This window comes from Pyxicephalus adspersus, chromosome 10 (assembly GCF_032062135.1).
Source record: "Pyxicephalus adspersus chromosome 10, UCB_Pads_2.0, whole genome shotgun sequence".
Taxonomy (NCBI): domain Eukaryota; kingdom Metazoa; phylum Chordata; class Amphibia; order Anura; family Pyxicephalidae; genus Pyxicephalus; species Pyxicephalus adspersus.
Genome location: NC_092867.1, coordinates 54112645 through 54126693, shown reverse-complemented (window position 1 = coordinate 54126693; position 14049 = coordinate 54112645). Strand labels below are relative to the sequence as shown.

The 14049-nt window shown below is 37.2% G+C and overlaps 1 protein-coding gene across 1 annotated transcript in view; it reads right to left on the bottom strand.

Annotated features, from left to right (window-relative positions):
* Positions 1–428: 428 nt before the first annotated feature.
* The window catches only part of LOC140339781 (uncharacterized), a 17063-nt gene continuing 3442 nt past the window's right edge, over positions 429–14049 (bottom strand). Inside the window, exons 2-4 of the mRNA XM_072424686.1 lie at positions 12096–12764; positions 1900–1950; positions 429–902 (exon numbers count right to left, since the gene is read on the bottom strand). Of these exons, the coding sequence (XP_072280787.1) occupies positions 775–902; positions 1900–1950; positions 12096–12764 (848 nt within the window). The 3' untranslated portion in view covers positions 429–774. The remainder of the gene's footprint in view (positions 903–1899; positions 1951–12095; positions 12765–14049) is intronic.

The following is a 14049-nucleotide window of genomic DNA, read 5'->3' as shown; positions in this document are numbered from 1 at the left end:
GGGAATTAATTAAGCAAAAAAAAAAAAAGAATTTAAACGATTCCAGCATCAAGCTGCAACATACCAAAATTTAAATATGTGAAGGTGGTCTAAATATTTAACTGAAGCCACTGCATTTTTGCTCATATCACAGGATTATAATAGATCTGTTTTTAGCTTCTCCTAATCCCGCTTCCCCGCTCCACAAAAAAAAACATTGGTGACAATACTATGTTCAGACAATACCAAGTTGAAAAAAACTTGCAAATTCAGAAATGTAATTAGTTTGAAATTGTTTTAAATTGTGAAATAGCAAAAATAAGCCTTTCCTAGCCAAAAACAGCTGCAAAATCGCCAAACTAAACAAGTAAAACCTTTGCTTCATTATGGGATATAACCCTTTTGGCACTCTATACATGTCATCATAAAAAATCTTGTGTACTCTTGAATTATAACTTATCATTCTTTTATGGAAACTTGTTGACATAGGCACTATTTCAGAAGCCAGGATGTAAGGTAAGTTTATATATTTTTCTTCTAAAATGTTGTATTTAATACAAAAAACATTTTAACATGTTCTAATTTACAGATGAACAAACTCCAACATCCGCTTAAATTAGTTAAGTTTGATTTTACATACAGTCTATTCACACATATCTATATCATAACATGGAGAAACAAAACATGATTTAAAAAAGCTGGAACCTAATTTATTGGAAGATATTCTGCTCTCATTTGTTCTGATACACAGCTGGACATATTGAAAAATTAGTTTTATAAATTGCTGTCTACAGGCTAGTATTTTTCAAGCCTATATTTTTGCAACATGCCTATCCACGTCACCAGCAGATCAAAAATTAACAGCTTGAAGGCTAATATTCTGATAGCCAGGACAAGAAGGAAATCCTGCTTCATTCGAAGAGCTGAAAAGAACAGAAAATATTTTTTGAGTTATCTAACATCTCTTCAAGGTTTTGTTTATCTGTTTGCAGTATTCCTTTAAAGTTGTTTTTACAAACAATGTTTAATTAGCTTCTGATATTGCTACCTACCTTGTATATTTAAGAAAAAAATCCCCACCAAATGTTTTGATTTAAATTTGTATACCATGGAAAAAACATTAGACTCTTAGTTAGATGGTCAGTGTGGTAGGCTCACAATGGGGGCTGCAATCCAGGGAGGAGAAAAAATTAGGGAGAAAAAGCCTCTAGGGGGGCGCTATGACTTGCACAAAAAGGTGTGAGTCCTGAGATGGGCAAAGGCGCAGAGTCTAAGTACTAACCAAGTCTTCTCCAAAGCCTCTAGTGGTGAGGATATTGTGCTGTTGGTTACTGCCAGATTGCGGTCCATGGGCACACCGAGATAGGCAGATTAATAGGTGGTGCCAAATCACTAGGCAGAAGAATTGTCAAGAAAGGCCAGGGTCAAGGCAGCCAACAAGCAAGAGAGGTCAGGTCACAAGCCAGGGGTCAAATACCAGGGATCCAGGAAATAGCTATACTGATTAGATCTGGAGGAGCAAGTGATCCCGGGTTTAAAACTGCCCGCATGCGCAGGAGAGAGGCACCTGCACTTTAGCAAAGAAAATGTAAGTGTGACAAACAGGACATACTTTAAGTGAAAATCTAAAACCTATCAGAATCACAGGACATTTTGCTTTGTATATGCTAGAGAAATGAACAAGATTGCTTTATAGGGAGCACAATTAGCTGTTTTTCTTGACTTCCCTGTTACCCCAATCTGACATTACAGCACTAAGAAATATAATATTTTTTTTCTAGGGAACACTGGGGGAACATGTTTTTTCTAGTAAACACTGGGAGAACATTATTTTTTTATAGTGAACACAGGATAGACTACCTGTCCCGCCATAATATGCATATATAAGTGTGTGTATTGAGAATAAAAGAAATTCCATACCTAGTGCCAGAGAAAAGTCTTCATTGTAGCACAAAGCGTGATTTGATTCTCCTGGAATCACAAAATGTTAAGAGTATTACCAACAAAACAATAAACATATCTTTTTGATGATTTAATTTTTATTTATTTTTTTTTTTTTTAATTTAATATTCAAGAATGTTTTCCTAGGTGATGATACATGTGATTTGCTCTTACTCCTCCCCCACACATATAACATCTATATTTTCATCAATGTATTATCTACCCATATATATATATGCCCGGCCCGGATGTGGGGAAGATTGCTCCGACCATCCGAGCTTCCCTGCCCGGTCCGGACGATCTGCGCATTATTATACCCTTCCCTGATACCCCCCTTCTTTCACTACTTTCTTGAACATTCCTGAACTGTGTTCCAAAGTATTTTTTATCAAAATTAGCTTGCAGTTTATATCCCCAGACCTAGGCACTGCCTTCCTCTAACCCCTGAACCCTCATTCTAATCCCCCAATGTTAAAGGGCTTAAAGCGTACCTAAACTCAGAACTTTCACTTTACATAAAATGGTAGACAAACCTTTTTATAATTAGCATTAGGTTTAGACCTGAGCATGTGGGCCCCTTAAAATATGTCTCTGGGTTGGTAACTGGGGATAAAGAAAAGGAGAATTTACTAAACATTTTTTTAGCTTTGTGTACACAAAGGAAAATGGCAGAGCTCAAGATCAAATTCATAACAGCAATGTAACTGCCTTCAATGAGCCACAATGGCTCAAAATTGATATGATTGAGAAACAGTTGGGCAAAATATAGGTTGTCAAAACACCAGGACCTGATGGATTACATCCACGTGTCCTCAAAGAGCTGAGCTCGGTTATTTCAAAACCATTATTTCTAATTTTTAGAGACTCTTTAGTCACTGGCATGGTACCGATGGATTGGCCTATGTGCTTTGTGGTTCCTGTGTGTGCCAATGTGGTTCCTGTAAGTCATTACCAGGTAACTACAGACCGGTTAGTTTAACATCCATAGTTGGAAAGGTCCTAGAGAGTTTGATAAAGAACCACATAGGGGAGTTTCTGCTAGAAAATATTATTATAAGTGATAGTCAGCTTTTATGAGGAAGTAAGTAAACAGGTAGACAGTGGAATAGCAGTTGATATAGTATACTTGGACTTTGCTAAAGCATTTGACACTGTACCCCACAGACGGTTAATATGCATGTTAGGGTAAATTGAGTTAGAAAAGTCAATCTTTAAATGGATAGAGAACTGGGTTAAAGACCGCATTCAGAGAGTTGTAATTAATGATTCATACTCTGAATAGTCTACGGCTATTAGTGGTGTACCCCAGGGTTCACCACTAATGGTATAGATATAGTACACCACTAGTGATATAGAGTGTGGGATTAAAAGTACCATTTCTGTGTTTGCAGATGACACCAAACTATGTAATGGAATTAAGTCCATACAGGATGTCTATAATCTACAAGCAGACCTGGATGTACTGTTTGATTTGGCTGCCAAGTGGCAAATGACATTTAATATAGATAAATGTAAAGTTATGCACTTGTAAGCTAACAACATGCATGTTTCATACTGTCTAGGGGGAATACACTTGGGGGAGTCAGAAATGGAAAAGGATCTGGGGGTTCTGGTAGATCATAGACCAAGCTGCAATATCTAAAGCTAGTAAAATACTTAACCCCCCAACGGTCTAATTCTGTCCAAATTTCCTTGCAAAAAGCGTTATAATTTTTTTGCATGGAAATTTTTTTTTACATTGTAGGCTATAATTCTTAGGCATAACTCCCAAAATTATGTCCAATAGTTAATACATTTAATTAATTTAATAATAAACTTAAAAAAAAAAAAATTAAAAATGTAATATAACTGTACAGTAGTATATATAATATTTATATATTTATAATTATATATATATTATATGAAGATTTCTTTGTATTGGACTCAGGCACGAATCGGTGCCTGCACCGACATAACGGGAAACCCCATACATCTTGGCTCTTCACTTTGCGCCTGGAGATGGAAGAGATGGGGGGATGACAACGGAGGAAGAAAAGTGGGGGTTTTCTTAGTTTAAAGCAACCATAAGTGTGACTTGGGATTACCGCTTTTTGCAAGTAAAATCCACCCCGAGTCACACTCGGGATTATCGCTAGGGGGTTTAAAAGAGGAATTGAGTTTTGAGTTTTGAGTACCAGTTCACAAAAAGGACATTGTGGAATTGGAGAGAATGCAGAGAAGGGCAACTAAACTAATAAAAGGAATGGAGGAGCTCAGCTATGAGGAGAGATTAGCTGAACTGAATCTATTCCCCCTTGAGAAGAGACGTTAAGGGGGGATATGATCACCCTGTATAAATATATAAATGGTCAATATAGAGAACTCTCTCCCCAAATATTCACTTTGAGATCATTACAAAGAACAAGAGGGCACTCTTTGCGTCTGGAGGAATAGAAGTTTAGTCTCCGGATAAGGAAGGGAATGTTCACTATAAGGTCTGTGAAATTGTGGTATAGTCTCCCTTAAGTAGTTTCAGCAACTACTAGATTGCTTTAGGAAAAAGCTGGATTTTTCTTTTCTAGAAGCACAGAATATAACTGGGTATTTAGGATTTAAAGTAAAGATAACAGAGACTGTTGATCCAGGGAACACCTGATTGCCTCATGGAATCAGCAAGGAATGTTTTTCCCCTGTTGAAGCAAATTGTACCAGGGTTTTCTTGCCTTCCTCTGAACCAACTATTTCTTATAGGGTTTTATATCTGGGATATGTTTATTTCCCTAGTGGTTCAACTTGATGGACTTATGTCTTTTTTCTACCTAACCTACTACGTAACCTTGTAACTTTGTAAAAATTCTGTTGTTTGTTTTTTTTTTTTTTTAAAGTGCAACACCCTTTTTTTTTAAAAAAAAAATGGTGCACCACCGTCCCCCAGTGTTAATTGAGAATGAATGGGAGTGCAAAGCCTCCTGGGATACCTAAGTCATGCATCCCGGGAGGCTCTTAGGTGCACCTTCTGCGCATGGAAGAAGAGGGGAAGATGGCCGGTGGGACGATGCGGGACCCAATGCAAGACAGCCCCGGATGGATCAGACTGCCCTGCGGGATTGAAGGTAAGTGTATTTTTTTTTTTTAGGCACTTTTCAGTTTAGTTTCTTTTTAACACCCCGAAAAACTATCTATGGTATTAACTGAACTACATAGACAGCGGGTCACTCCATACCAAAACTTATGCATCACTAAACTGGGAACTGAAGGATATTATCTGCTGCCCAGAGGGCAGATACTTGTTTGTTAAGGGGCTTCTGGAGGGAAATATTGTCACATTTGCTGCAGTCCACCTCCCCAACATTGGTTAGGCGGCCTGCCTCTCTCTCTTGCTCGAATCTTTGGAAAATTTTTAAGAGTGCCTCCTAGTGTTGGGCGGAGATTTAATTTTCACTCCTGACCCCGAACTTGACTTTTCTCACTGTTCAGGTAAACTCCCACCACACACATGCAAACAAGCTTACAGATGCCTGGTGCAATTTCAATTAATCGATGTCTGGAGAAATCTCAGTCCCGCTAGATGTGACTACACATTCTACTCCTTGCCACAATGCTCGTACTCGAGGATAGATCATTTCTGGCTGCCTCACTCTGAATTGCACAGAGCACACTCATGCTCAATTCAGACCATGCACCAATCTCATTATCTATTGAAATATTTCTCTTAACCCCAAATCCTGAAACTGGCGGCTGAATGAGTCTCTTCTCCAGGACGCAGCGGTGGCAGCAGAGGTTTCTTTGGAGCTCCTGAAATGCATAGGTACTCTAGAAAATTCTCATAAAGCCTCCAGGGATTTGAATGGAGGCAAGGAATTACAGGCCCTACGTGAACAATTGGTGGCATTGTACAGGTATAAAGCCAAGGCCTCTTTTGCTAAATACAGAAGAGCCTTCTATGAATATGGTAACAAGAGCAGCAGAATGCTGGCTAACGCTCTCCGAGAACATAAGACCCGCTCCTTTGTCCCTTTCATCTCTGGAAGAGATGGGCTTAAACTTTTTCACACTAATGACATAGCAAGCTCTTTCCATACATTTTGCTCGGATCTCTATAACGTCCGGAGCTCCCACACACCCTTTCAAAACCTGGGCAGACTAAAAACAATCAATAGATACTTAATACCCTCAAACCTCAGACCCAAGTTACAAAGGAGGAGCTTCATAGCACTATTAAAAACACCCCCACAGGAAAAACACCTGGCCCCAACGGACTCCCCCTCTCCTATTTTAAATGTTTTCGTGGATCACTAAACTCCCATCTAGTTACTATGCTCAATTCATTAACAGAGGGCTCTGGATTCTCCCTGGACTCCCAGCGAGCTACCATAACAGTCATTCCCAAAGGAGAAAGGAAAAGATCCTTCTTCATGTGCCAGTTATCCTCCTATCTTCCTGCTAAACCAAGTCTTGAAAATATTCACGAAGATCCTGGCATTCAGATTACTTAGAGTGGTACATAGACTGGTACATTACAACCAAACTGGTTTCATGACCAGCAGGGAACCTAGGAATAGTGTTGATGTTCGAATTCGGGTTGTCCCTATATTCGACCCGAATATGGCTGTTCGAATTCGGGTAGACCCGACCCGAAAAACACGGGATTCGAAAAATTCGGGAAAAAAAAAAAAGTTTAAAAAAAAAAAATTTTTTTTCTTAAATTATTTATTTTGTATGTGTTTTTATTTTAAACTTGTTCTTTTTTTATTTTTTACAGGTTATCCGATAATGACATTATGAATCATAATGTCATTGTGGGATTCCTGGACCGTGGGAACTTTGCGGTCACAGCTAATTGAAAGCACGTGCCTTCAATTAGCTGTAACTGCAGGCATTACGAGGGCAATAGAGGTTGAATGGAGATACTATCTCCATTCATACCTTTACTGCTCTGTGATTGGCTGAGAAATAGGAAACCCTGATGACAGCTCAAGCATCATCAGGGTTTACCTTTCCTCAGCCAATCAGGGAGCAGAGCAATCAGCGGAGCTTTACTATAATGACAGCTCTGCTCCCCTGATTACTCCCGCAGCGCTAGAGGAGCTGTGACATGTATTACACATACAGAATACATGTCACAGCTCCTCTAGGGCTGCAGGAACAATCAGAGGAGCAGAGCTGTCAGCATAGTAAAGCTCCGCTGATTGCTCTGCTCCCTGATTGGCTGAGGAAAGGGAAATCCTGATGATGCTTGAGCTGTCATCAGGATTTCCTATTTCTCAGCCAATCACAGAGCACTAGGGATGAATGGGCACAAGTCTCCCCATTCATCTCTAGTGCTGAATGGCTGAGAAATGTAAAACCTCAGCCAGAGCACCAGGGGTGAATCGAGAGGCTTGTCCTCATTTAACCCCTAGTGCCCTGCAATCCCTCACTGTCAGGAGGATTTCCAGGGCTCTGTTCATTGCAACCCTGGAAATCCTCCTGTCATTGGGATAACCTGTAAAAAAAAGATAAAAAGTTAAATTACACAAACACACACATTAATAAAATAATTTAACATTAAAGCCTTGTCCTATTTTTTACTTATATTTTAACCCTTTCAGGGAATGAGTAAGGGGATTTATGTACCCCTGTACTCATTCCCCAGGGTGGGGCGGTGGAGATCTGGGAGTCTCCTTCTTAAATGGGCTTCCAGATTCCAAAGTCCTGCTAAAAATATTTATAAAAGACCCCATTGTTTTCAATGGAAGCTTTCAAAAAAGCTTAAAAACGCTTGAAAAAGCCTCCATTGAGTTCAATAGAAGCGTTTTCCCGCGTTTATCCAGCTTTTTAATTTTTTAAATGTTGCAAGCAACGTTTAAGATAATGCTCAAAAACTACAGCTCCTGGTGTAGATTAGCCCATGGGAATGCAGTCCGTGTAGACTAAAGCTGCATACACACTTTCAATAATTATCGTTAGAAACGACCGATGAACAACCGATTGGCCAAAAAAAAGTGACCAAGGACGCCGACAAACGAGGATTGTCGTTGGAAATGAACGACCGCCACGGTTGATCTGATTGGCCGACGATCTTTCACTATCTATCGTGTATACAGTATCGTGTCGTTCAGTGATTGTGCATATTTCTGCGGTACACTTTCTCCTTTACATGTCCCTCCCTGCATCGTTCAAACAATTGTATCTAGTATGTGGACACTGTTGGTGGATTATATATGAACGATCATATTGTTACAGCATGTACAGAACTGTGCACAATATAATTGTTCAAGTATAATCGTGCATAATCGTTGATCGGTCGTAATCGTTCATTTTCTAACAATAATTATTGGAAGTGTGTACCTACCTTTAGCCTAATAACGATGTGACAGGTGCTCTTTAATCTTCATGTGAAGTACAGTGGTATGTAACAGTGTTATGTATCTTTTTATGTATCCTTTTATATTGTATCTTTTTACATCTGTTTGTAGGCTGTAGAAGCTCTACACAGTGCTGAAAAAAACCCAAATTTTTCCTCCTATTGACTTTAATGGTGTTCGACTTTGACATTCGACCACCCAAATTTTTTTGCTATATTCGAGCGAATAGCTGCCGAATCGAATAGTGAGCTATTCAACCAACACTACCTAGGAATATTACCTTGAGAGTGCCTAACTAGATTTATCATGCTCAGACTTAAAAGGTACCTTTCATGTTACTGTCCACCGATGCAGAGAAGGCCTTTGACTGCGTCTTGCATATTGGTCTGGGACCCAACATGATGTCATGGATTTGAGCCCTTTACTCACGCCCCACTGCCACGGTAAGGGTGAACAGAGTACATCCCACCCCTTTTCAGATTTTTAATGGCACGCATCAGGGTTGCCAATTGCCCCCCCTGATTTTTATTCTGACCCTTGAACCCCTAGTCTGTACCATATGGAACTCAGCATCAAAAGATAGCTGCATACGCCGATGACCTTTTGTTTGCAATCTCAAAACCTCTCTTCCAAATTTACTTAACATCCTAGAAGAGTACGGCTCTCTGTCCAATTTTAAAATCATAAAAAGTTGTATTTGGGAGGTGAAAGTTAATTTGTAGCAGCACATCCCTAACTTGTTATAAAGCAGGTTCAAAAAGATTGTTTGGAATGGGACTTTTTAGGTGATATGCAATCTGTTTGTTCTATCTAATCTGTTTTTTTTTACAAAAATAAATATAAACTTTGCTTAAAGGAAAATAATTCCATACACATTTATTGAATTGACACAAAGACTTTTTATAAAAGGTAAGACCATACAACGTTAAGAGTATCCATATTTCTATCCCCCTAGGTGTTTCCATGTTTCATATCTCCCTATTTTTGATGCAAGTATTTTATTGTGATTTATTTTGATATCAAACAAATTAACAAGTAAGTGCAAAACTGCTTTTCAAAGGCTTTCATGAAAATCACTTGCTACAAGAAAAATTGTAAAAATATGCATATGTTTGTTTTTGTTAAAGGAATATTGAAATTCGTTTTTACCATTCAGGTCTTAAAAAGATCAAACCACATCCCATAGCCACATAGATACAAAGAACAATCGAGTTCACCATAGGAAACCCACAAATATTTTAGAGACTTTTAAGGTCAGATACTAATTGATACTAATTAATTAACAATGAAGTATAAAATCATATCATATTTTATTTCAAAATTACATGTTAAAATCTTGTAACAATAAAATCAAAGGGTTTTTGTTCAAAATAACACAATCCCCTTGTGGAAACCTCTTAAACCTCTTAAGATATTCCGCAGTTTCTACATGCTTTGCGGATACCAAGTCAGCTTCATCAGGAAATAGAGATTTACAAATACCGATTCATTACAATCAATTATTAAAACATTTTTGTATAATAATTTATTTTATCTAACATATTTCTCAAAGTTCAGTTAAATTGTAAACTTACATTCATATTCACATTGAGTGCTAGTGATCGCTCATGAGACCCTCTCTCATCTTCTTATGTTATTTGTAGATTTCCATTTCCTGATGAAGCAACTTGGTATCCGCGAAACATGTAGAAACTGTGGAATATCTCAATTTAGGAGGTTTTCACAGGGGGATTTACTTTGTGTGTTATTTGTGTATTATTTTGAACAAACATCCCGTTTTTATTGTTACAAAATTTTAACATGCAATTTTCAAATAAAATATGATATGATTTTATACTTCATTGTTGATTAATTGGTATCAATTAGTATCTGACCTTAAAAGTCCCTAAAATATTTGTGGATTTCCTATTTTGAACGCGATTGTTCTTTGTTTTTGTTAAAGGTTATAAGGAAATTGACATACCCATTACAATATGTCCTTCTGATGAAGCCTTTGAGGTGAAACGCATCAAGGACAGTAGAATTGGAAATTGTTATGTTTAAAAAATTATGTTTGTATACTCCAACACAGAAGTCCCCCATTCAAAACAAAAAGGTTTAGAACTGATAACTTTGGGAACACTATGCACTTCTATGCCCTCGTAATGTCAATTTTGTTGTAAACATTTTTATTCTATCTTATTCTACTCTTATTCTACTCTTATTCTCTTTTATTCCTATTCTACTTGTTATTCTATCAACAACAGTAATACAGGTTTGGTAACGCTATTTTTTCATTCTGTTACTTGCTCTTTGCCATACAGTTTTCTACATTGTATGTTGTATTGATATGTTGTCCGCTTCTCAACATTTTATATTTTAATGTATCAGCCCCCCCCCCCCCCGGTTGTTCCCCCCCTCCCCTTCCATCTTCTGTAAAACCCTAAATAAAAAAATGTTTAAAAAAAAATCAAATCAAATGAAATTTATCACAACCAACAAATCAATTAATGCAATAAAATACAAAAATAGGGCAAAATATACTCCCAAATATTATTTTAATTAGGTGATATTTTATTACTACCGGCACCTTCATCTGGGGGGAAATACATCAGTGATAATGATTAAAATTGTATTATCACCCTTTTCATATATCACAAATATATGTGCCACATGAACTTATAAATCTTGTAAACAATGATGAGTATGCCACAGATAGGAAGTTCTGCTTCCTTAAGGACAGGGGTCACAAATATAATTGAATCCTATAACAATGAAAGGGTCAGGAAGCACTCCTTCCACAGCCAGGGTTGCTAAAAGGGTTGATGCATATTAAAAAGAATAAATAGCATAGACAACCGTAAATTAATCACCAAACAGGGGGCTGTTATCTAAGACCCAGGGATAGTAAATAAGGACAAGACTGTGCTGGTCAGTGAGAGACAATTATAATTTGGTATTTTTTTGTTTGTTTTTTGTTTTTTTTGGCCTGGCCAATAAAGTATCATATGGTTTGCTCTTTACCTATACCAAATGTGATATTTAGAGATATGTTTTCATGTTGATTGCTCTTGTCAGCAATTTTTAAATTAGACAATGGTTAGAATATGTTTAGATCTAGTACAAATCGCAGGAAACATTCTTTGTCTGATATGCACATAGATGTATATGCTCATATTACACAGTGGGGGAAATAAGTGTTGAACACACCAATGTTTTCCTCATTAAAAATATTTTTGCTTTAAAGATTGTTTTTTTTCCTCCAAAGCTAAAACATCTTTTCCTAAACCCTCTGTTAAATAGGTGTCCAAAACACTTGTTTCTTTGTAATCACTTGGGGGTTAGGCAAATAAATTACTCTGATCATCATAGTAGGGGGATACATTTCACACTTAAATAAACAAATCTAAACATAAACTGAGAAACCTACCTTTAGCTTAAAAACAGGAAAAATACATAAACCTAGGCCACAAAATGTGTCTGTTACTGTGTGCATTCAATTTATCATTATCAACAGAAATGGCAATTAAATGAATGTGAATAAATACATCTGTGGGATGTTATATTACATGGTTAAAGTATTTTGTAACTGGGTTGGTTATGATGGGTCACCTACTCCTAAACAATCTTTTGTGCATTATTGCTGACCACCAGTAGAAGTTGCTATGTCCTCCTGTAATAATGTCTAAACCAGAAAGTTTGTTATACACTTTAAATGAGGACAAATTACTATCTCCTGGTGTTACCCATGTAAAAAAAACAAGATTTTTTTTCAGGTCAAAAAATCTTGGTTTGGTCTTGGTGTTTTGAATTTGACCTCACTAATCTTCCAGTATTTTTACTGTAAATACGAATTATGAAATACATTACCTGCAAGGGTATCATCAAGGTTAACACTTTCAGTTTCAGTTAAGAAAAAGGAGGCCGTTGAGTCCTGTGTTTTGAGCCTCTGAATTAGTAGACTTAAATAGGTAAAATTATGGAAATTTCCAGCTAAAACAAGATGGCCAATTTGAATATTGTGGTACTGTTGGGAATTTGAGGTAAGGGGGTCAGAATTGTCATTCTCACTAAATACTGACTGAAAGATGAAACTACTGTGATGGAAGGGTGAAGGAATTATATAAATGGCTTGTTTGCTTGAAGATAAGGAGAACATCACAGAATGGAGAGGCATATTCAATGAAGTTGGTGGAAATATAGTGGACAGGCTATTAGCCGAAAAAAATTTGGAAAAATGAAATCCAATATTGCCAGGAAAAAAAAAGCAACCCACGTAAGATGGAACTGCAAAGACAGGAGATTGGTCACTTTTAAGTGTAGTGAGGAAGTAGCGCTGTGTGGTGGATGCAGGTATGATGATCATTTGGATGCCATCTGAAATAATCTCACTGGCTTCATTTGTATTTGATATCCACATTGTGATAATAGCAGCTGGCATGGTGTTCACCAAACACAGGAGATTGAACTGATTTTGTTCATTGTCCAGCACACTCCAGACCAAAGTTGTTGTATATGGAAGAGGTAGTGTCCAACACCCTAAAAAAATAAGACACCAGTTTTAGAAATACAAGTTGCATGTACTGCCACAATACCTAGTTCTACTGATTGGTACTCAATATGTGATGTGAAAGTTCCTATACTAGTTTGCCTAAACACTTGATAGTTAGCTAAGTTAGATAGTTAGCTAAATCTTTAGCATTCCACCATGGAAAGCAAAGGACATGAATAGACTATGGCCCTGATTCACTAAGCAAAATCAGAAGCTCGCTCGCACATTCCTATTCGCGATCCGAAATTGGAAGCCGTTGCGCAATTCAGTAACTGAATGAGCTCGCTGCTGGAGCTGCGCATCCCCGGCAGTTTTACACTGGCGAGCTTGCATTGCAAGTCACTGTTCCCCTTAAAAAGCATTCTTTCTAATGGCACACATATTACCCTTAGCCCTAAAAAACATGTTTGTGCTGTTCAAGTGTTTAAAACATTCATATGCGCTAAGAAAAAAGCATATTTTAAAATCACTTATTTCTTTCCTGTTGGGAAAGAGTTAACTGAGTTCAACTCCTCTACATAGGCGCCTATCTAAAGGCTTACGATGCCTGATCGGAGGAGTCGCCTCGGGGTAAGTCTTGCGACTTTCCGTGGGCGAAGCCTCAGCTTTGCCATCGGACTAGATTTTCCCACAAAAGTCACAAGCACACACACGTTCGTGTTTGCTTTATATATATATATATATATATATATATATATATTTATATGCATATAGAAAATACTTTTAACATTAAATCCTCCCCAACTTTATTTTATTTTTTTAATTAATAGAATATCTGTTTACTGGTGTACAAATCCAAAGGATTATATTAATCAATGATAATGAAATGTCGAATCGCAGAAAAAAAAAAAAAAAAGCCAATTTTGACAGACTGCGCAAGTATTGCAATGGAATTTCTATCACCTGTGCGCTTAAATTTGAGCATATATAAGGGTGTGGTTTAACTTCCCTTTCCCGCTGTTGTTTTGTGTGTTATCCTAATTAATCTATGTTGCTGCATTTGATACCTTGTCTACCATTTAGCACAATAGCTTCTTTTTTATTTTTTTTACTTTGAATGTTTTAATGTCCATTTTGCAATTTTGAAGTTAATGCTATGGTATTGTGTTTGTGGCCATATTGTTTGATTGCAAAATTCTGCCTTTATTACCCCTTTGAAATGTTTGTCCTGCATAAATGTTTTCTAATCCAGTTATCCACCCTTGATGCAATGCAATATTTGTTGGGCCATTTTGTTGATGTGTTTTTTTTTTTTTTTTTTTTTTTTTTTTT